The 23,650-nt window shown below is 51.9% G+C and overlaps 1 protein-coding gene across 1 annotated transcript in view; it reads left to right on the forward strand.

The window, feature by feature from the left end:
- AR (androgen receptor) overlaps positions 1 to 23,650 on the forward strand; it is a 39,587-nt gene that overhangs the window by 2,834 nt on the left and 13,103 nt on the right. The window contains exon 2 of the mRNA XM_042029217.1: positions 15,300 to 15,451. Coding sequence (XP_041885151.1) covers positions 15,300 to 15,451 — 152 coding nt within the window. The remainder of the gene's footprint in view (positions 1 to 15,299; positions 15,452 to 23,650) is intronic.

Below are 23,650 nucleotides of genomic sequence, written 5' to 3' on the forward strand. Positions count from 1 at the left end.
TGTAATGGGCTGGCATCGTGTCTCTGTGTTCAGATGTAATTTTCAAACACCGTAAGGAAAGCGGAACACTTGTCATGGTCTGGCTCAACCATATGTGTTAATCGCTGCCAGGTTTACATTGCGTCCTAGCAAAGTCTCCATTAGCTTTACAGCGTGCTGCTGGCCCCTTCCTGCAGCTTTGCATTTTCTCCTGGATCTGTGGGTGCCAGCGCAGGAACAGCCTCTGCTGCTGCTGGAGCTGGAACAGCGGGTCATGTACCAGCATCCCAGGCAGCAGTGACTGTGGGAAGAAAGGTTCGTGGGAGCTGAGAGGCTCTGTAGTAAAATTCCCTGATGGAAGGATGATTGGCTTTTGGACCTGCACCCCTCTGCTGTCTGGTGCTAGATCTGATTTCCTGCCCTACTTGACCTTGCACGTAGAGCTTTCCCCTCGTAGCCTCAGAGGATGCAGCCTCAGTGTTCTGTGAGGATGGTGAGGGACACTTCTGGGGCTTTACAAGCCCGGGGCAATGGGCACCTCAGTGCCCTGTGCTTGGGGGTGCTGCTGGGGGAAGAGGCACAGACAGCCCCCTCTGCTTTGGAGAATAAGGAGTGTTTCAAGGTGTGTTGCTCCTACTTTCTTTCCTCTCTGAATGGTCCTGCTGTCTGCCAGCAGGATCATGGCTCTTCCCTCACAGATGAAGTTCTCCCAAGCCCCATCTCTATCCTGCTGCAGTTGGGACCAGGTATGGGTAAGTATTTTTTGAGTTAAACACCCTTCATACAACACTAAAGCGTGAGCAGTTCTTAATATTTGGGGGGGCTGCCAGGGTTTAGGGGCGCTGGCACATCTCAGAAACACTATGGGTATTAACACAATTTGGTTTAATTTAAAGCTGTTGCTACAGTGTCCCTGACTGCACCAGTCAGGCTTACAGGTAATTAGCAAATTAACCTCAGGCTTTGTTACCCTGTGGATTTAGAGATGTTTCTCTTTGTGCTCCGCTTATTGCATCATTACTACCAGCAGTCTTTGAGGTGACTAAATAACCTGTTCCAGGAGCAAGATGCAGCACTGTCAGAATAAATCCAAGGTTCTGCCATCAGAAGACAAATTCCAGCAGCAGGTGGGAGGGGGTTGGCCTCTGGTTTAGAATGAAATGGAATTAGAGAAGGAGCTGTTACTAAAGCAATGGGATCAAGGGAGAGGAAAGGATATAAGGGGCTTTTGGCTCAGGAAAACCTGCTGTCCATGTAGCTTCAGATGGTTTTAAGTGGCATTTGCGATCACTGCTGTTACCTGGTGCCATACTGGTTACAATCCTGTTGTTTGTTGGTTACATCTACCTTTGGTTCCTTTCCCCAGTCTGGCTGTGGTCATTTTGGGCCAGTGCCATGTGTTCATTCATCACCTGGCTCGATGGCTCTGTAATCGTTTCAGCTCTGTAATTGTGATAGGCTTACAGATAACACCTGCAGTAATTCCTGCCTGTGGAAGGAGATAAGATTGACAAAGAGATGAAGGGCAGCTGTTATGCCAAGAGGCAGGAGGTCGTTTTCAGGGGTGCCCGAACTCCAGTCTGTGCCCAGCAGCAGCTGCTCTGGCATCCCAGTCCCAGAAGGGCTCTGGGGACCCCCAGCGCTGCACCAGCAGAACTCCAAAGCCCTTGGGAAAGGGCTGACCCTCCCATCTGCTGTTGTCAGCGTGACCTTTCTGCTCTGGCAATTGGCCATAGGATGTAAATATTTCTTTGAAGATGAGAGGACCATGGCAGAACCTTGTGTGGGCAGCCGGTCTCTTTGGCCCCTACGGACACATGGACAGGGAACCTCTGGTGGCCAGGAGAATTGGGGATGTGCTAAAGCTTGTTGGTTGTTCCTGAAAAATGGAGAAAAGATAAACAAATTTCTTCCTCATCACCTCTCACCCTTTCCCTGCTCAGAGACACAGGATGACTGTGATAATCCATCTGGAGCTGGATTAGAGAACTCAGGGGTTGGTTGAATGTGAGCTGGCATGATACCATGGCAGGGTGCATGTCTGTCATGGCTGGAGCTGAGGTTGTGAAACGAGTGATACACTGAGGCTGGGTAACTGGAGCTGCAGAGATGTTGGAGCTGCGCTCAGCAAGGAGAACCCCTCAGGACTGGGAGAGCAGCCAGGTGGGCACTGCTCAGCGCTGTGCTGGAGCACGGCACTGGCGGCTCCTTTTCCTCGCTCCTGAGCATATATCAAATATCATAAAATGGTCTCCTCCTTTTCCCCTCCCTCCTCTGTCTGTCTCTCCCTCTCTTCCCTGCTCTCCTGTGCTCCAGCTCTCCCTTACCACTGGGAAAGGGAGATGGATCACCTGTCAGGTGTTGGGCTGTGGAGGGCAGATATGTAGGGTGTCTGTGTGGGACCTATCCAGCTGCTCTAAGGGTACACAGCGTCTCTTTGCCTCTTCACTGCTCAAAGGCAGACTTTGCCCCATCCTCCTCTGGGCTTTCCCATCCTCTTCTCCACACGTCTTGAATTTTTGAGCTCTTACACCCTCTGGAAGCTGATTCCACAGTCTTGTGCTTGGTATCGGCAGTGATTATTCCACCCTGGTTCCTCTCAAGTGTTGGTTGCAGTGGAAGGACAGGCTTTATGTGGCACTTGGGGTTGGAAGCAATGGCTGAGAAATCAGAAAATTTTGCCAAAGAAACAATCCACAAAAAGCTGTCAATGGGTCAGAGTCACACAAGTATTTTGTATGTTCTCCCGAGGCTTCAGGGCTGGAAGCTGCACAGGATCTACTCATGGCAGCTCTTCTCCAGCTTCTGCAGCTTTTACATTCTTCCTGCTGCTTACAGATTCCCTCATTTTCCATTGCACAGATGAGCTGTGCTTTGCACCACTCCTTGCAGCCAGTCTCTGGCATAACCATTGGTTTTCCTCCTAGGAGAACTTAATTCCAGACTGAGAGCCAGTTAACAATGGGAAGTGCTTTGGTGCTGCTTCTGAGGACAGAAGAGTGTGTCAAAATACTGATTTGTATGTTTCGTAGCCCAGGGGACAAGAGTCACTCCCAGATCAGGATTCTCACTGCAGAGATGAGGTTTTCTCCCTGTGACAAGATCCCTACCATGGGTGCAGGTTCCAGCCCCTGGGGCAGGATCCCCACCGTGGGGACAGGCATCAGTGGGTGCTGGAGTTGGGATTTGTCCCCATGGCACAGAGCCCACGATTCCTGGAAGTCGCTGCCTCTGGCCCCTTTCTCAGAGCGAGGAAGGTGTGGGACGGTCCTGGGAAGAATCAAAGCAGAAACACTGTAGCGAGGCAGCGAATGTGAGCGGCATCCAAGGGGCAAAGCCAGCTCCCTGCACCAGGACCCTCCAAGGCCGCGCTGGGCTCCATCAGAGACAAGAGCCTGCTCTGTGTCCGTGCCAGGGGTCACCTCTGAGTCCCAATGGGAGCTAAAGGAGGATTGCGGATGGGCAGTGGGAGGAACAGGCACAGCGGAACTGGAGCAGATCAGAAGTCAGAGTCTGTGCATGGCGAGAGGGGCGTGCTCCTCAGCCGGGAGGAAAGCTGGAAACAGTGCGATGTATTGCAGGAAGAAACCACAAAATTTCCTAAAATATTGAAAATTTTGTAGTCATATTTTGCAGTCGTTTTGGTGTGATGAAAACAGTTTAATTACACAGGGTTAAGAACAAGTTGTACTAGAGAGCAGTAGCTCAGTTCTTTGTGATTTTCTGTCATTCCCATGAATTCCACTCTTGGCACGGACATTCATTCATATTTTATAAATTGCTTGTTTGAAGGTGCCTGTCCCAGTTTGCCAGTTCTCAATTGCCAGTTGCTGTCTAGACTTGGAGCACTCATTGGAGGCTGCTGGGTTGGTGTTTGCAGTGGATACTTTCTGCTAGTGATTGTGGACTAAAATTACAAAAGAAAGAAATTGTATTTATTTTATTGTCCTGTGGAACATATAAAATTTATCAAATGAGTGTTTACTGAAAGAAAACTATTCAGTGGGAGGCTTTCTATGACTTCTAGTAAAAACTGTTTGTTTCTGAGAGCCGCCCTGGTAGATCCCAGAGATCCATGCAGCTGTGGATGGCTCTGGAACATTGGAAATATATAGGAAAAGTGAAGATTCCCCCTTGCACAGCTGCTCAGCCTCATTACTTTGTGCAAGTTAATTTTCTTTTTGGAAGATTTTCTGCAAAAGACACATCTGCACCTCAGACGGATGCAAAGCAAGTGCCACAATGCCATCATGGACAGCCTGGGCCAGCTGGGGAGGGCAGCTTGGTGACACCACGTGCATGTAGTGATGTGGCACAGGGGGCACAGGTACCTCCCTTTGGGGTCATCATTGTGTAAGAGGTGAGCATTGACCAGAATGATCTGCTCTCACCTTGGATGAGCCCAGCTCTACACCATATTCATAGGAGAACAGCAACGGCAGCGCTTCCTGTGGGGATACTGGATCCTTTCTAGCTCTTTCTTTTCCTCCAGAGATCCAGCATACAGGAGGCAGATGTCCCATCTCCTGTTGTAGCAGAGCATTTATGCCTGGTAAACAATTAAGAGGCAGATATGGTCACATCACTGGCCAGCGCAGGCTTGCCCAGTGGTGGCCTTGGCAGTGGCTGGTGGCCCTGGTATCGACCGTGGCTGCGCACTGTGGGGACCAGAACCAGCCCTGTTTGTTAACAGCAATAGTGGAATGAGGGAGCTCATTGTAATGAAAAGGAACTGGCCCAGTTGTCATGGCAAAGACGTGTGACGGGGGTTCTCCATCCATATTCTCTCTTGCTGTTACCACTGCTGTCTGCCTCGTACTGAGGTGTGTGCTTGTGCTTTTTTCTGCTTTAAATCTAGTCATTGCAACCCTGATTCTTCCTGCCAGTGTTTTTAAGTGACATTCAAAGTATCCTCTAACAGTAATAAAAATACTCCCAGTAGTAGTACTTTACTGCTGAAGCACTCATGAGCAGCGATTCATTCAGCCTCCTGGCAACTGAGGAGAAAGAAATTGTCCCTCTTCTGCAGGCAGGGGCTGAGGTTTGTCAGCAGCCCCTTGGTGCGTGTGAGTGGCCGCAGCCCTGGCAGCTCAGCGCTGGAGTCCCAGGTGGCTGTGCTGGCTTTGTGCCGGGTGCTGGGGACCGTCCTGCAGCAGCGTGCTGGACTTTGCGCCCCATCCATTGGCCCGTTCACCTCCGCTGCCCCAGTGCCCCTGTCCAGCCCCCGCGGCAGTGTTTGCAGAGAGGGGTTGCGGGAGTGCAGCATCGTGCCTCGGGATTGCGCCGGAGCCGCCGCTCTCCCCAGGGACATCTGCAGGATGCCACGGGACAGGAGGGCAGGCTCGGTTTGGCTTGGGTCGTCTTGGGTCAGCTTGGCTCAGCTGCTGTCATGGTGCTGCTTGCTCCCTGGTTAGTGCAGTCTGAACAGAGGCCAGAAAGAGCAAGGTCACCTGCTGCGCTCTGGCTCGGAGCTCCCCAGCCCCCGCCCGGGGACGCCTCTGCAAATAGTGAGAACACAGGTGCTGACACGTCCTCAGAAGTGGTGGGATTGGTTTCACAGACCTCAGATTAAGTGATTTGCAGTAGTAGAAGTACTCTTAAAAGTGTAAACCAGTTCCCCAGGTATTTATAGCTGCTGCCCTTTTCCCAGGCCACTCCAAGCAGCTCAGGTGTCCACAGCAGTGGATTACACCCATGCTTTCCACAGGTGTCCTGGTGGCTTCCCTGTGCCATCCAAAGGGAAAGGGAGTCCACCCTAATAAGTTAATAATGATTCCCGGGATGAGGAATATGAATGAATAATGATTCATGGGATGAGCCCGTGTTTCTGCTGAGGGATCCGTCATGTTGCCTGGTGCGTGGGGCTGCTGGGGGTTTGGTGGACCATGCTGAGCACCGCGTGACAGGCAAGGCAGCTGTCACTTCCCAAAAACCTCTGGGGGCAAAAGATACGACTTAAGTCAGGATAGGAGAGTCAGTGCAGAACCACCAATGCTGGGACACTGACAGTGCTGGCCCAGGATGCCCTTGGTGTGGGGATGGAGCACTCTGGGCAGCCTTAGCTGGGGCAAGCAGTCAGGCACAGGCACATTTACCGTTTGATGTGTCTGCCCTGAAATCTGGGTGCTCCTGGGACACATTTGGGGTGTGCCTGGGCTGGCAGAGCCCTGCTCAGGCTGTGCAGAGCAGGAGAGCTGCCCGAGAGCTCCATGCAGAGTCCCAGCCACCCCTCATGCGCTGGGCATGGAGCAGTTGTAATGATTTGCCTTTCATGTCTGCAGCCAGGTGTCTGTGACAGGCACTGCTGGGGGGATGTCCTAGGTGCTGGCTGCCTGATCCAGCTCTTGCTGGAGCCTGGGGAGTCTGGTCATAGACTCAGGAAATGGTTTGGGTTGGAAGGGCCCTTTCATTCCACTCCCCTCTATGGGCAGGGACACCTCCCACTAGACCATGTTGCCCCAAGCCGTGTCCTGCCTGGCTTTGTGGCCTTAGGATGGGTGGTGCATTCTGGTGGGTGCCCTCTCCCTCCACACCAATATGCTCCAGAAGGGACTAGACATGGATTGGCTGCAGACAGTGGCTTTGGGAAGAACCTTGGGGCAAATCCTTCTGTGTTACGGCAGCATCTTCATCTTCCGGACCCCCATCCTGCTAAGTGCTTCTGGAATTGCTGCCAGCAGGAGCAATCCATACAAATGCCAGAGGGGACGCTGCAGATCTCCAGAATACATTTTACAGAGGATGTGTTCAGTCCCTGGGATGAGGTGGGAAAACCCTGGAGATTGCTTCCTTCCCCTTGTGCTCTCTCTGCCTGGGGATGAATGGAGGAGGCTTCTTGTCTCTCCCAAAATGACATGACACTTCTTTCTCTGGTGTTTTTACCAGCCCTCAGCATTTTGGCTCCTGTTACATATTTTAGCTGTGTTTGCTTCCTTGCTGGTTAGAAATGGCAGAAAAAACCGCTTTGACCTTGGCTTGTGTGCTGAGAACAGAGCCCAGGCACAAGTTTCTGTATCACAAATTTCCTCATGAAAGCTCCTGCCTCCTCCCCCTCGTGCCAACCATCAGAGCAGCGTCTGCACATCTCCCAACCTGCTGTTGGGACGCCTGGATTCCTATTTCCAGTCCTCTTGAAAGGGAAACACAGGGAAGGAGTTTTTGTGCTGATGGGGTTAATAGCTTTCATCTGGGAATAAATGAGGTGTGTTAACTGGAAAAGAGCTCGGATTTACTGTTTCTCTTGAATAGTGTGTGCCTGTGCACATTTGTGGATGTTCATCATCCTCCTGTGAACACCACACCCAGATGGCATGTGTGTTCTCTTCTGTATGAGGAATATCCCCACCCCTCACCCCGCGGCCTGCAGCATTTCCTCTGCAGACATGTCCCTGGAGGGCAGGCACCGTGCCCTGTGCCACCTGCAGGAGGAGAGGTGGCTGGAGCTCTGTGAGCCTCTGTGGGTGGCACAGGGCTCGGTGTGGAATTGGCACTGCTGCTTCTCCCCGCTCAGACACTGAGAACCAGCCCCCCACGTCACCCCCACTGCCTTTCCTGCTGGCTGGCAGTGCCAGCTCTGTTAGCAGGGCAGGGCTGGGGGACACGTGTCTGGGGCCATGGGTGCAGTGTGGACCGTGACCCCCTTGGCTGGCTCTGGGCTTTGTCCCTGTGCATGCTCCTGTGCTCCAGAACATGTGACATCGTCCCAGTGAACTCAGCCTGTTCACATGGATTTAGTTTTTCTAGCTCTCCGTAATTTGCTTTGTTTTCACATGTCCCCTGTGGTCAAAAAGTCTTTTGCCTGATAATAGGATCTTCCCCTTATGAAGAAATCTACTACTTCCCAGTCTGCTCCCCAGTCCCCTGGAGCCTCTTTAAATGGTTAGAAAAACAGTAGCAGCACAGGGACTTTTTCCCTTTCTTGTTTAGAGCACAGCCTGTGCCAAGTGCCGGGTCCTTGATTCTGGGCCTTGTTGGGGGTGGTTTGAAGAGGGGGCAGAGCACAGTGCTGGGGAGCCTGCAGGAGGGAACATCCCACTGGAGCTGTGCTGAGGGTTGGACAGAGCTGAGCTGAGATGGGAGCTGACGTTCCGGGGCACAGCTCTTCTCTTCTTGTTAGGTTCACTCTCCCTTTTGCCACGTGGGTGCTTAAACCCTTGGATTATGGCCCGAGTTGAAGCAGTTGTCATGTCCAGCAGGGAGAAGGTGGCAGCCTGGAGTTAGCAGGGTGGCTGGCCAGTCCCTCTGCATGTGATTGCAATTAATGGAGGGGGCTCAGTGTGTCCTGCAGGATCCCCTGGGACCAGTGGGGATCTGTTAACTCCTGGCCATGCTGTGCCCTCCTGCTATGCCCCTGCCCTCCTATTGTTTCAGAGTTGGGGTCAAGGCGGGTGCGCAGCCGCTGTGGCTGCAGCGTGTCCTAAGGTGACTCTCTCACTGCTCACTCAAAGAGGCTCGGGAGAACACTCTCAAGGCTGTGAGGCCTAAAATTACACGTGGCATCTGTGTTTTAGTTTGCAGGTGGGCTTGAAAGAAAATGATTACTGGCTGCTTTCATTCCTCTCCTGCTTGGAAAAGCATGGCCAAGGGGTAGGGGGCAGGGCTTTGATCCCCAGCGTGCCACAGCTCTCTCTGGACATCACTGCCCAGCAGGGCCAGCCCAAACTCCAGCGTGGGTCTGTGATAACAGGAGGACCCCCCATGCCCACAGGTCCCTGGAGTCAGCTGGTTGCACTGCTGCAGGGCTGTGGGGCTCTGCTCTCTGTTTTCCCGGGAATGCTCTTAGCCCCCAAAACGACAGGTCTGGCTGTCCCTGCCATATGTCATTAAAAGAGCAAACTGGCATCAAAGCACTGTTTCCTAGTCCATGCCTGGCTGGGCTGCCCTCAGTTGTCATTGAGGTTGGTACTGGTGCAGCTGCCTGCCCATCCATCCATCCATCCATCCATCCCCACCATCCAAGCCTTGTTGAGGGGCTGGTCCTGCCCTGCTCCTGCCCCAATCCCTGTGCAGCTGGCAGGTGTAGGCAGCTGTGAGCCGCAGGCACGCCAGGACAGCTGGGCCAGGGAGCAGGAGGGATTGGTGGTTGTCAGCCAATGGCTGTGGGTTGCTGGGGGATTTGCTCCTGTGTTGCCTGTTCTGCTGAGACTGGGGCTAAGAGTGGCAGGGAGACCAGACACTAAATATGTGAAACCTCCCTTACAATTAGTGTGTTTCTGGCTGAGATGACTCACAGCATGATCCGCTTGGAGGACGCGGGAATACGATACTATTGCACAACTCATGAAGTCTCCTCTAGAAACCCAGTGCTTTGCCAGCAGAGCTGAAGGGAAATTCTGCAGATAGAGCTTGTATCCACTCCCAGGCATAATAAGGCAAAGGATTTTTATGCCCCTGCAGCCCTGTCTCTGCAAAGGTTTGGTCTTGATAGAAACGTGCCTAAAAATAACCCAGTTCTGCTGGTAAGTTGTGGGACCAGCGCTGCAGCACCACTGCAGTGATCCTTGGCGTTCCCCACTGCAAGGGGGCGGGAGGGGGGCTGCTACCCGAGATGGGGGGTTCTGCTTCTTGCTCCGGTCCCCGTCCATCCCCAGGGCTCCGTGCTGTGCCAGGGGGAGGGTGCTGGCTCATGCCGTGTGCCTCCCCAGTCAGGTGCCAAATCCATGGTATTTGTGGTCTCCTCATGTTTCTACACCAGGTCCCACCCTTGTTGCCGACTGTTTTTGCCTAGTGCTTCCTCCAATGGAGAAATAAAAACGCAGAATTTGCAGCACTGGTTTCCTTAGCAATAATTCTGAAGGAAGTGGGGAAAATATTTCATGTTTTAAAATATCTGAGTCTGGGAATGAATCCTGGCGTCCCTCAGCAGCCCAGCTGGGAGCCAGCCACTGGCCTCTGGCCACCAGCACAACTTGATCCTTGTTGCCCAGTAAAATTCCAAATACATTTGGAGTCCACATGAAACTGATTGGAATTGTTCTTCCTTGGGTTTCTCTTGATAGCACCGTACCAGATGCTGTGGTTAGCTGGGGGACCATGGTGGTCTTGGGGGCCACATGGCCGGTTCACCCAAGGTGCTGTGCCCCATGGCTGGATGCTGGCACAGTGTTCTGTTCCTCTGGAGATCCTCCTGGCAAACCGGCTGTGAGAAAAGCCACCAAGAACTCACATCCCCTCTTCCAGAGCATTTCATAAGCATCACTTGGTTTTGGAAGAGGGGAAAGGTAAAAGTTCTCCTGCAGGTGAAGATGTTGGTATGTGGCACTACAAGTCTGTACCCTGGATGCTTTCCTGGGACCTGTAAGCCTGTACCCACATCTGGCATCATGGTAGTGTCTCTTGGAGCATGAAATATATGTATCAAGTGTGTCTCATTATTTGTGATTTTCTTTACAGGCACATTTTCTTTTTCTCAGCAGAGGAGATGGATTTGAAGATGGAAGATTATGGTGTGGCTTAAACTACTGCATAAATATCAGTCAGGACGGAGTGTTTCCTTGGGAAATAAGTAGGGTTCTCCATGCAACAAGGATACCAAGGTCCTGTCCTTGGTAACTGCAGGTGACTTTGCAGTCATCAGGAGGATACAGTGTAGGGCTCTGATGACCTCGGGGGTGCTCCTCAAGGCTGCGGCCTGCCTGCAGCCTTGCTGCTCCTCCTTTGCTTTTTGTCCCCTTTGTGCTTCGCAGTCAGGTGAGTTCCCATCTGAAGCGACCTTGCGATGCGCTCGTGCTGTCTCTTTTTGTAGGCACCTGCTCTGGCTGGGGGAATCAAGTGTTCCATCTTTTCTGAGCTGATTTATTTAAGTTGCTCTCTGAGCCCCTGGCTGGACATCAGGCTTTGAGGCAGAAGTTTTGGTGTCAGCTGTACCAAATGCAGGCAGCAGCCTCCGCTGTGGCCACTGGTGAGGTGCAGAGGCTGCAGGGTGGCTTTGCCCAGGCTTTGTATTCCAGGTGTAGCAAACCTGCCACCTTTCACCTTTTTTTCTGCTTCTTCCTTATGGATGACTGGAAGGTGAGAGCCCAGGATGGCCATTAAATGGGGGGACTCCCCAGGAGTCTTGGTTATGCCGTGGCTGTGCCGCCTGTCCCATTTATGGGTGTGCAGTGCCTTGGCTGGTCAGGTGGCAGGTTGGGGCTGTCTCCTGAGTGCAGGGACAAACAGAGGCTGGGTCCATGCAGCTCCAGGCCTGGAGCAGCCTTCATGCACCACAGAGGAGCACAGGAAAGAAAAGAGCCAGGTGCTGGGGTTGAGGGTGCTTCAGCTGCAGTGGAGACCTGCTGTGTGAAAAATAAGCTGTCAAAATAAGTAAACAGAGTGTCTGAAAACAAAAACCAGAGTTTAATTTGGAGATTTGAGAAGGGATTTGTGCAGCTGTGCCTGTGGAAGCTGTTTGTGCCCCTGGGGCTGGGAGGCAGTGCCAGGGCCAGAGAGCTGAGCCTGCTCATGGGAGTTGCTGGTGGGAGGACCTTTGCTTTCTCTGAGGTGTGCTCTTCCTTCCAGCCTGCACTGCTGGAATGCTTGGAAAACACATTGTCATCTTCTAATATTTATTTAAATCTGGTGACAATCCAGTTCCTATGTGTGTTTACCAGGCCTGGGGCTCATGCTGCACCCTGCTCTGCTCTCAGACGCTATCGTGCCTCTGCTGCCATCGCACATGAAAACAAGGCATGGACACATTGGAAACATCCTCAAGACTATTTAGAAGAAAGGACATGAATTCAGTGTACAAGGCTGCACGTTTATAGATTAAATGGCTCAAAGCATTTTAACAGATAAATGCCTTAAAGTTTATGTGCAGGCCTTGTTATCTGGATGAGTGTGATGTGGTGGCTGTGAGCGCAGGCTTGGCTCAGCTCCGGCTGGAGCCTCTGGCAGCCAAATAACAGTGCAAGGGGACACAAGGATGTGCCTGAAGTGAGCAGTCATGCTCTTCGCTGAGCATGGGTCTGGCCCCTTGGTGAGAGTCACAGAACTTCATCCAGGCAAGAGCCCCACAGCTGCACTGAGGGGAAGCCAATTAAATTTAATATTGCATTAGAGAATGTCATGCACAAGTGATGCTGTTTTAAAAGCAGAGATTCCTCCTGAAAACATCAGAATGTCTCAGGAATGACAGTACTTGAAATGACTGGATAGGGTTCTGTGTCACCTGAGTTCACGTATGAGTGCTGGCTCAGTTCTGGCTCAGCATCCTCCTGAGCATCACAGATGTGCAGGTTTTGGGCACAGCATGGTGAAGGTGCAAACCCCCTTTCCTCAGGGAATATGGGACCAGGGTGCTCTGCTCTGGCATTCCCATGTGGGATGAACTGGGGGTGTGTGGCAGCCACCATCACTTTGTCCTGGTCTGGCTTAGGGGTGGGAAGTCACGGGTGATGGGGCAATTGTTCCCTGGCTCCTTTTGGGCAGCCTGTGCTGGCTGTTGCTGAGATGGAAACTTCCTTTGTGGATCAGGAGAAGTGGTTGGTTCCTCTCTTACCAGTGCTTGCTCTTGGCTTTCTGGGGGTATTGTAGAACGTGGCTGTTTAGTGAAATTTAACTAATGACAAACAACTGCTTGCATTGCAAAATGATAGTTTCTACTCTCCAGAAATAGTTGCATGTGACAGGAGCTCAGTAAACCCTCCATTTCATTACAGAACCTTTCTGAAATGAGAGTAAAACTCATCCTAGAGCTGTAGGAGAGATACTGCGGTTGTTTGTCCCTGCCCCTCAAAGCCACCAAGCTCCTTTGTGACAGCTGCAACCTTGGCCTTCAGGGCCTGTGCTGGGTCTGGCATCGCTGCCACCGTCACCACGTCCCAGTTGTGTCTGCCCCAGTGCACTATCGCCCTGCTTTGCGCTCTGCAGCGGGGCTGACACTTGCCATAGATTGTACCAACTGCGAGCCCCCCACAGCACGCACGGGGCTTGTTTTGGTCTGACCTGAGCACCAGCACAGCCCCACGGAGTACAAACTTACACCCAGAGGGAAGTTCAGAGCTGCCAGTGGTGAGCTGGCCGTTGAGCCACCCCTCGTGTCCCTCCTGTGTGTGTCCCTCCTGTGCCCTGAACAGGGGCGAGGGGCTGTGGCACTGCTGCGCACTGGCACCCTGGGGCAGGTGGCACCTGGGGCTCTGCCCAGAGCGCTGCCTGTCCCACAGCCCTGCAGCTTCTCCAGGCACCTCTTTGGCTCATTGGCCAGTGTTATATATTACCTGCATGTTTTGAGAACACCCTGTAAATGTCCCTTGGAATCAGGAATATGGATCGTTAGGGGAACCATTAGCATAGCTTGCTCTGAGTTGCTAGAAAATTTTACATTATGTTTTTCTTGCAATTCTCTCTCTAAAAATAAAAACGAAAAGGCAAATTGGCATTGTTTGAAAGTCAAGGGCATTCCTGGGCAGATGCTTCAGCTCTGGGCAGTGGCTGCTGGCAGAGAACCACATTGGTGTTGCGGGGCCTGTGGTCGAGCTGCTCCCCACCTGCCTTAACACCATCTCCTGCCCCTCTGGGTGCTGGGGCTGTGCATACCCCACCAAGCCTTACCCCAGGAGAAGCCTGTCCCACGGCCAGGAATCACCTTCCATGTCAGCCAGTGTCCTCCAGTCTCCATCTGTCAGTGGCAGTGGGGCCAAGGGTGGCTGAGCACAGAGGGGCATGCGGGGAGGCCTGCCCAGGGGCACGTGTATGGGGTACTCTCAGTACTCACCTGCTGGAAGGTGTTTCTGTACTTGCACAACTCTTCCCGTACAGGAACAGCTCTTTAAAAGCTATTTCAGAAGCCACTCAGTTGCGAACCTGCTTTGCAGTTTTAGATAATTAATCCTCAAAACCACCCCAGGGTCCTCTGGGCGTCCTGTGTCTTTTGTCACGACACCTGCTGTGAGAGGCCCTGCTGCTCATGGCACACACAGTGCTGAGCATGGGGGAGACAGAGTGGAAGCCTTATGGAAACAGGGAAATGAGCACTGTCGCTTTTCTGATAGCACAGAGAGGAGGAAAGAGGTGTTGGGTCATCAGCAGAAAGGCCTGTTCTGTGTGAATCTAAAACATGCTGGATAAATAAGACATTTTTAGCCAAGCTTTTCTATGTGCTGCTGGTATTCCTCAGCAGGGTCTGCTCTCCAGCAGCCCCTCACACCCAGTGCTAGGGCTCTGTGCCACATGGCATGGGGGGATATAGGACTGCCCTGAGATGGGGCAGTGGGATCACACCAGGAGGACAAGCAGGATGCCACGAAAGCCAAGAAAGGAACATGTTGGTTGCATCAGGACTTGACTATGGGAGGCATGGTGCAGCCAACTGGGTCTCCTCCATTTAATCAGTAATTTGAGAAAAGCCTTGGACATGGAGATGGTTGGGAAAGGGTGGTTGAGCTGCATCTACAGATGAGTCACTGATTGCTCCTGCTAAAGAGATGAGAAATCACTCAAAATGAAATTGCTGCTCCAGTTACTGACCTTAAACTGAGGTGGGGATCTGCACAGCTCCCAGGTGAGGGACAGGCAAGGACAGTGGGGCTTTTCTGTGTATAAAGGTTTTTTCTAAGAAGTCCCATCTTTGTCACACTCACTGTTGATGTAACCCGATTTCTCAGAGCTCACCTGCAAGCACCAAACAATGCCAGAAATTAAAGGGGATCTAATTTTTACCCAAAAGTTGCGGTGACCTGCAGACTGTTAAAAGCTAATTGCCTCATCCAGTGGTTGCAGAAAAGTGAGTTCTAGTAATTAACTCAATGCGCTGTTGTTCTCCAAACTGCCTGGACATGTTGGCTCCTGATTTGGATAAGCCCCTCTCCTTCTGCCATGCCCTCTGGAAAAACAATTTCTCCATGGATCTGATCAAACAGATCAGATCAGGTTGGGGAGGGGACGGTACCATCTGGGAGGGGAGAATCTGGGTGTGTGGAAGGGAGGAGAAGGGGAGTCAGGCTCTCAGAATGTCTTGGCATGGTGGCTAATGTGGCATCAGCTGGTTGGCAGCACTGCACTCTGCCTTGTTGGCTGCACAAGCTTCATTATTGAAGCCAAAATTCCATGAGCACTGCAACAGCCAGTCTCAGTCACCTTCTCTCCCTAGGCCGTTCTGTCACTGTACTTTGTCACACTTTGTCACACACTGCACGCAGTGGGCAGTGTCAGGAGGGGCACCCAGCATGGTCTCTGCATGGTCAGGGCCAGGTTTGGCTCAGTTGATGCTCACCTGCTTGCTGCTTGGTGCTTGGCTGATCCATCACTGCAGTTCTGGGTTTGCCATGACCATGCTCCCCACAGCTTGTCCTGACCACGTTTGCTGACCCTTCCCTTGTTCTCTCTGTTTTATGCTGCAGGTTGGAGACTGGCCGTGAGCATGTCCTGCCCATTGACTATTACTTCCCGCCTCAGAAGACCTGCCTGATCTGTGGAGATGAAGCGTCCGGGTGCCATTACGGAGCCCTCACATGTGGGAGCTGCAAAGTTTTCTTCAAACGGGCAGCTGAAGGTAATGGGGACAGAGAGGAGGGAAGGTCAATACCCCTCTGTGGTGGTAATCTAAGATGTCTTAAACCTGGAAAGGAGAAAAATCACGGATAAATTGATTTCTCTGTCCTGCATTTGTCATTTCACTTTACAGATTGCCCTCAAAAAGGAGCCAAACCAGTTTGCCAAAATACAATTCTTTTCAGTAGCATTGAGCAACCTTGTCTCTTGGAAGGTGTCCCTGCCATGGCAGGGATGTGGAACAAGATGGTCTCTCAACCCAACCCTTCCAACCCAAACCTTTCTCTGATTCCATGATTATCTTAGTTGTGGTGGTGCAGGAGGCTCCAGCTGCTCTGTCTCCTGAGGAGAACTCAGACAACCAGCTGTCGTGGTCAGCCACCCAAGTTTAGCATGTAATTTCCAGTCATGGTGAGAACCCATGATTCCTTTGTTCTGCTGTTTGCACGTTTTCCCCTGATTGGTTAATGTATTTCCCTTCTTGCTTTATGTATGAGGCTGTGTATATTCATTTCCCAAGTTTAATATGTATCAGTTCTAGAAAGTTCTTTGTTCCTCGATGTCCCATTGGTTCCTTCCCTAAATCCCTCCTCTGTGTTATTTCCATTGGTTCTCTTGCACTCAACCCCACTTCCTGTCAAGTATCCCATTTGCTGTATCCCTTATCCCCGCCTTTCCTATCCCCACTATAAAATCCCTGGACCCTTGTCAGATCCTCGGCTCTCCATGTCCTCTCCTTATTGTGTCCGCTTAATAAACCTTCTGCGTAGAAATTACACGGAGAGTCCCCTCTCTCTCCCTTCTTTGCCTCTGCCTGCGTGCCTTCACACGCTGTTCAGGGACGGCTCCCTCAGGTGAGGAGCGCACCCCGTCTGCCTGCAGTTCTGTGTGTGTCTGTGCCTGCCGGAGTGCAGTCGGGTTGTGGCTACACCTCTGGGCTCTCTTTGAGCTAGCACACAAAAGCCTGACACTTAGTGACCTGGTGTGACCGTGGAGCAGTCAGTTCCTGCTTCTCTTCTTGACTCTCCAGAGTGCTTTAAGCTCCCATCAGCCCGACTGCGATCTCAGATGCACAACTCCCTGTTCAGGGGAGGCTTTTCCTCTCCTGCACCCCTTCCAGAGGGTCACTTCTGTGACTACCCACAAAACAGCACAACCATCTGTCCATCAGGAGCCATGTTCTGAGCTTGGAGTCCATGGTCCTCCTCCCCAGCCCTTGAGAAAGCAACTTCTCCTTCATGTCCAGCTCTGTAGTGTCAGGCTCTCCAGGGATAAGTGTGAGCCTAAATGTTCCCTCTCAGCAGCAAGGTCTTTGTACCATCTTTCCTTGGGAGTGAACATGCAGAAGCACCTAGCCCAGCTGTTTCCTTAGGCTGTGCCTCAGGAATGTGTGGTTTCTACCTGCACTTCAGAGTCTTGGGCAGCAGTGAGAGTCTCTGTTGTGGAAGATGAACTGTCTGGCAATGTAACGTGCCTGTAGTCACTCATCAGGCTTGTTGTCAGGAGAGATGAACCAGCACAAGCCATTGCTTTTCCTCAGTGCTAACAGAGTTTATGTGGTGCACAGGCACGTTGTTGGCAGCTGGTGGCAGTGGCCATGGTGTCCCTGGGAGAGGGCTGGCAGCAGAGATGGGGATGGAGCTTCTGTCTCACCATGACCTTCCCCTGTGCCCAACCTCTCCCTTCTATGAGCAGAGGTCCCAGGCTAGGGGTGCTCACCTGCTATTGTCAGAATGCTGCTTCTAGATCAGTTATCATTATCCAGCCTCTTTTTGGAGTCATGTTTCCCTCGTTCCTCTGTGCCAGGAGCCAGCTGGCAAGCTGGTTCAGGGAAGGATAGGGGCTATGCCACAGGGGACATCAGTGTCCTGTTGCCAAAAAGGGCAGTCAAATAACAGTTAATAAATGTTGCCTATTTCTCCCAATTAAATAATTTGCAGATCTGTCTCTGCTGCACACCAGCTCTGTGTCAAGCCAAGTGGGTTGGCTTGTGCCGCCAGAGTAAATAACAGATGCTTGTTTAAGTCAGCAAGTTATTGTTGATTTATAGTAAGTGGTGTCCTGGCTCTCAGTCAGATAAACTGCTGCTGGAACGCCTGTGTCTGCGGGTGGGTGTGGGAGCCGTGCTCCCCTGGCACCGGTGTGGGCTCTGTCCTGGGGGTGACAGCCACTGGAGGTGCCCATGGGCAGAGGGGCAGCCCGGGCTGCTCACGCTGCTCTGAGGCACGTGCGTGGAGTTGTTCCCTCTCCTGATCATGTTATATCATTAATTTAAATGGTATTTATGTCTCTTCCTGGCTCTTCAGCCTCGCAGTGTGGCAGAGGGTCAGCAGTGTTTGATCATGTTGGGATTGGGTGGCAGCCCTTTGCCTTTCCTGAGGAGCCGTATGTGTATCCAGGGAGGGGCAGGGAGCGCTGCCAAAGTGTGAGGTTTCATGTTAAGTTACCCCGAGGTACATGGATAAGTCTTTATTTTGGGGAAGTGAAAATAAATCGTGCTCCTTTATAGGTACTGAATGCAGGGATGGCAGGTCATGATTTCTGTTCTAATTTTTGGTGAGTTTCCAGACAGATCTCTTCCTTCTTAAAGCTGAGGAGCATTACTGAAAGCTGATATTTCAGCATGTTCTCATGTTTTAAAGTCCATAAAATGCCTCTCAGAAAACCTTAGGTCACCCTTGGAGACTATACAACAGTAGATCAAAATGCTTCCCCATGAGAAAAGAAACGTATTACCTTCCTGGTGCTGGTGTCAAGCTACAGCCTTCGGTGGAGGGAGCAGCAGAGAGCTGGGACTGGAGCAGCACAAACAGCACCTTGGAGGGGAAGGAAATAGCTGGGCACATAATTTCCTTTTTATTATATTCTTCTGAGATAATAGTGAACTTACCTGGCAGGTATTCAGGGATATTTAACGAGGTTTTATAGACATGCGCTGGCTTCTAAGGGGTGAGAAAGGGAAAGATTGGAAAAAAAGTGACACTGATTCTTCTTTCCTTTGGACACACTGAGGGGTTTATGGGCAGGAACAAGTCACCCCTGCTTTGATGAAATATTTGACAGATTTGAGGGGTTTCACAAGCTCAGGTTCAACTGCTTTTTCCAGAAAGATGCTGGAAGAGTTAATAGAAAAGACAGGAATGTTGTCCTGATCTCGTTTTGCCAGCTCTCAGACTCTCTCAAGATGTGCAGGCTGTGTCCAGGCCAGTACTGAAGCACACCCTGCAGATTCCCCACGCCTCGCCTGCAGGCTCACCACCCCTGTTTTATGACCAAGCCCAGCACTGGGCTCTCCCTTGCAGTCACCTGCCCCAGGGTCCCAGCAGGGAGAGTCCAGAGGGCTGGGTGGCTGCCCTGTGAGCAGGGCTGCTGCTCCTTCGCTGCTCACAAAGGAGGGCTCCTCCTCCTCATTTGGTGAGCAAAAAGCTCATCCTGCTCAGCACAGGTGTTGTCTTTCCCTACATGAGTAGGCAGGACACCTCTTGGCATGGTTAGGATGGCTGGGGTGGGATGAAGACATGAGAGTTCAGTCCTTGTGATGCCACCCTTGTCCCTGAAACAGAAAAATGCTTCAAACAAGGCAGTTCCTGTCTCAATTAGTGGCCCAGGGGTTCCTGCTGTCCCATTCCGTCCAGGAGGGGAATCATTGTGTCTCTGCATATATCCCTGGAGAGAAGCAGACCTTCCTTGTCCCTCTGAGGTTGCTCAGATCTGGTGGCCACCTTGGCCAGCCCAGAGCTCCCTCTGCACAGCATTCCTGGCAGCGTAGGATTGGGATGCTTTGGGCTGTGTTCCTGATGGGGCTGCCTTTAAATAGCAGAGAGCTAAATGAAAAAAATAACACAGTATTTGGCAATTTTCCTAGCAGGCACTCAGCCAGGCTGCTGTGCAGGCTGCTCTGATTGCCTCAATCATTCTCCACATGGATCAGTGTTCTATGTTCTGACCTGCTGAGGATTAGCCTTATACCAGAGTGGTATCTCTGGGCCAACTCAACAGTTTCTTGCCAGATTTCAAGGTGACACCAAGTTAAAGTGAACATTTGCAAAGATCCTTGCTGTTATCAAATGCTTTCTCCTCCTTCCCAGGTTGATCTGACATGCACAGAAATTGAGTCTGCAGAGGATTCAGTGGTGCTGCAGCACCACGATGCTCCAGTAGTGGGTTCCTCACGACTGGGTGCTATCTGCCTTAAAAAGCCATGGGGAGAGCAAAAGGTGGGAGGACCAGATCATAGATAAAACTCTGGGTGCTTTCCCTATGCTCGCTGTAGCCATCTGGTCAGTACAGAGGACTATTCAGAAAACAACTTTGCAAAGGTAGCTCATGAGCAGTGTCTCAGTGCTGGCTTCCGGGAGCCTTGTGGCTGAGCCCTCTTGAGTTATTAATAGGAGCATCACATGGGAAGGGTGCCAGCACCAAACCCACAGGGTCAGCTCGGGGCATGGCCCTGCTGATGACAGTCCCAAGGCCCAGAGGCTTCCCAGGAGAGTGCTGGAGTCTCCATGGTTACACAAGACCCGGGGGAGTCGCTTTCACCGAAAGCTTGGCCTTATCCCCCAGCTGTTAAAATTCAGTTTATGCCCTGAAGTACAAGGATCTTCTCTTCCAAAAGGTATTTACTGGTTTTTCACATTTACAGTCGTATATCTTGCTCCAGATGTTTGCACAGATTACTTCGCTGTCTGGAGGAGAAAGTTAGGCTGGGCACAACAGCTCATGTGGCAACAGGCTGTTAGATGATTCCTCTGGATTGAGCAACTCACCTCCATAAATCGTTGTTTTTAATCAAGAAGAACTAGCGAGCAGTTCTTCCCCTTGGCTCCCAGTGTGTGCTGTGGTCCCAGGAGATGAGTGGGAGAGCTCGGAGGTGGTGGAAGCATCTTTCTGCCTGGTGTGAGGTGGCCCAGGAGGGGCCCAAAGTGACAGAGGCATTCCTGGCAGGGCGGACACTGGCACTGCAGTGTGTTCATGGTGAGGCCTGTGCACAGATGCTCTCTTGGGGTGCCTCTGCTGGTCTGGGAAAGCAGAGGGTGCTGGGTGTGACTTCCCTCCTCACCTGTGCACATGTCAAACAGGACCTGGGCAGCAGGGGAGGAGCAGGGGCTTCTCTGGGTGACATCTGCAGTGTCCCCAGCTGGGCAGTGGTCTATGGGTTGGCACCTTGCCAACACCCTGGGAGAAGGACAGGCTGGGTGATGGGCCTTGCAAAGAGTGGGACTGCTGGGGAACACCAGAGAGTGGGTGTAAGGTTTGGATCTGTATGTACAGATGTGCAAAGCAAGAGTCTCTGCAGCGGAGGAAAGGAGAACAAAATAGTAATTTCACTGTTAAACTCCAGAGAAGGAAAACCAGCGCATTTATCTTTCAATAAAGAGCAGCTGATTGCAAATATCTCACCTGGCTCTGAAATGAAGAGAGTGAATTACCCTGAAATTAGAAACAGGTCTCTGTGTGTGAGAAGTTACTTCAGATGGAAGGAACTCATCCATGTTCCAGCCACCCTTCCCTGTTCTCCCGCCTTTTAGAGCAGGTGGTTCCTTCTCTGGTGGTTAAAGGGAAATCTCTGCATCCCCAGGAATTAGGGCGAGGTGAGCTCGGCTCATTCTCACGCTGAGCAGCAGCAGCAGCAGCACCATGACCAGCTGTGGCTGTTTGGTTCTCTTTTTGTTACTGAACAGGGCTCACTTGTGCAGGCCCAGGCAACAGAGAACAGCTTCCTGCCCCAAAGAGCCTGTCCATGAACCATGAAGCTGCCCTGGCCACCTCATCAGTGTCACTGTACCGTGACCGTGGGGACAGCTGCTGGCTGCAGCTCCCAGCCCATGCTGCTCTGGGGTGGCACGGTCATGCTGCAGCCTCCTCCAACATGCCCTGTTTGTCCTCTGGGGCACTCCGCCTGCTCCCGGCTCGTGGGAGAGGCTCCCTCTCCATGCCCCTTCTCAGCGGTTCTGGAGCTGGGAGATGCTGCTGAGGAGCAGATGGGAAATAGCACAGTGGCCTCATTGAGCAAGGCTTGGACCCCCTACCAAACCTCATCTGTCCCAGTGCTCCCCTCCCGTGGGTGCCTAGCAGAGACAGAGCAGAGGGGGAAATGAGCCCACATGTTGGGATCTGTCCAGATCCCAGGGATGAGGAGGGGACTGGGGCTGCTGGGTGCTGCTCTCGATGCAGGGGAATTTGGAAGAGCTGTGCCTGATCGTGGAACATCCTTGGGGGGCTCAGGCAGCCAAATCTCCTTCCAGCTCCCCTTTCACCAGAAAGTAGGGCGCCCATTTTTGAGTCCCTTCTCAAAGGTGGAGGGAGTGTGGCCTCAGTGCTCAGTGCCCCTGGCACAAAAATAATTCCAAGTAACCCAGTTTCATCGGAAGTTGTTTATTACTCATCCTCCTTCTCAATGAACTGCTGAAAGGGAGGATGGTGCTTATGCTCTCTTTAGGGTCTTTAGAGATTTAGGTGTCATCAAGACTTGCCTGAGTATCCTTCTCATGGAAAATGAGCCAGGGAGGGGGTGACAGCTGTTCTGAGGACAGTGTTAAAATGATTCAACAGGTGTGAGGTGTGGTGGGTAATGCAGGTGATGCCTGAGGCACAGGGGTGGGTGATGATCCACTTTGAAGGGGACAGTTCTGAGAAGGTCAGATACGGGGTATTTGTGCAGTGCCTGGGCGCTGTGAGAGGAGCGGGCTGGGTGTGAGCCCTGCCAGGGAGGTCTGTGGGGGTGACAGTAGTGGCTGGTCCTGCCAAAGCTGCAGTCGGGCACAAAGGGGGGGCACCCGGGAGGGCACCAGGAAAGCACCAGGCAGTGGCAGCGAGGGCAGCAGTGGTGGAGGTGTGGGCGTTGCTAAATCCGTGCACCAAAATTGGTGCATCTCATGTCAGAACTGGTACATTAAAGGGTTGGATTCAGCCTCATGCTGTTAATAGATTTCTGATGACTCCAAAGGCCTATTCCTACAGGAATGCAGAAAGCAACTCCTTCTAGGATGATAAATAAAGGCCATGGGCTGGTTTCCCATGTGGGCTGCCCATGGGTCTGTCTACAAGGAGCACCTCTCTATTGTGTGCTGAGCCCAGTTTGGTTTGGAACAGCCTGAAGAACATCAGATAAACCCTGATCCAGTAAATGTGTTCAGTCTTGACAGGAAAAGTGATCCTTCAGGAAGAAAATTTCGTTCTTGGCTTGTCTAGCAAATGGGGAAGTGAAAAAAAGAGCTGTGGCCTGGGGCTGCATGGGCTGCTCTCTGAGCAAGTGGAGGGCGTATGGGTTACTCTGACCATAAACAACTTCTGAATTTTCTGCACATCTCCAAAACCCATGACTGCACAAGATTCCCTGTACAGGGAGTTGCTGGTTCCAGTTCCCTCCTGGCTGACTGCAGGTACAGCCCAGGGGACAGGGTGGCATCAGACCCACCTGTGGAGCAGCACTCCCCCACCCCAGTATCTGTAACCTGGAGACAACAGACCTGCCCGATATTAATGGGTTGCACAAAAAATAATTCAGTCCCAAAAAGGTCTGTACAGAGCCATGGTTATAAAGGGTAGGTGAGTATTGTGGCAGAAAGATCAAACTGTGGGGTTTGGTGGTCTGGGAGAAATCCACCAAAAGCCATGCAACAGATGGATGACATTTAAAAAATGAGAACCAAACTCTCCACATTTCAGTACTTTTTAATTGCTGTTTATTGTCTCCCTCTGCTGTGCTGCACAGTGCAGAGTGCCTGGGTTTCCAGTCTCCAAGGGCTTCTCTTCCTGGGTATTTTGGTCTAAAAGCTTCTGCCATGTGTGGGCACAGAGCAGGAGTGCTGGAGTGTGGTGGAACAGCAGTGACCCAGCTGTGTTTTGGGGGAGCCGGCGCTCACGCAACACATGTGTATCTGGCCATGAACCACTCCTGCAGCACCAGAGGCAGGACTGTGCTGTTTTCCTGAGAAATGCCCATTTTCAACATAAGTTTTCTCCTGGGGAGTGCACTGGAAAACCAGCACTGGTACAGTCTTCTCCTCCAGTCATCCTCTTCTCCTCCGTCTCCTTCCCCTTCCCCTTCCCATTCCCTTTCTCCTCTCCTTCTCTCCTTCTCTCCTTCTCCTTTTCTCCTTCTCCTTCTCCTTCTCCTTCTCTCCTTCTCCTTTTCTCCTCCTCCTTCTCCTTCTCCTTCTCTCCTCTCCTTCTCCTTCTCTCCTTCTCCTTCTCTCCT

This window comes from Corvus kubaryi, unplaced genomic scaffold (genome assembly GCF_017639235.1).
Source record: "Corvus kubaryi isolate FWS band 111438036 unplaced genomic scaffold, C.kubaryi_AGA036_p1.0 37322, whole genome shotgun sequence".
In the NCBI taxonomy this organism is placed as follows: Eukaryota; Metazoa; Chordata; class Aves; order Passeriformes; family Corvidae; genus Corvus; species Corvus kubaryi.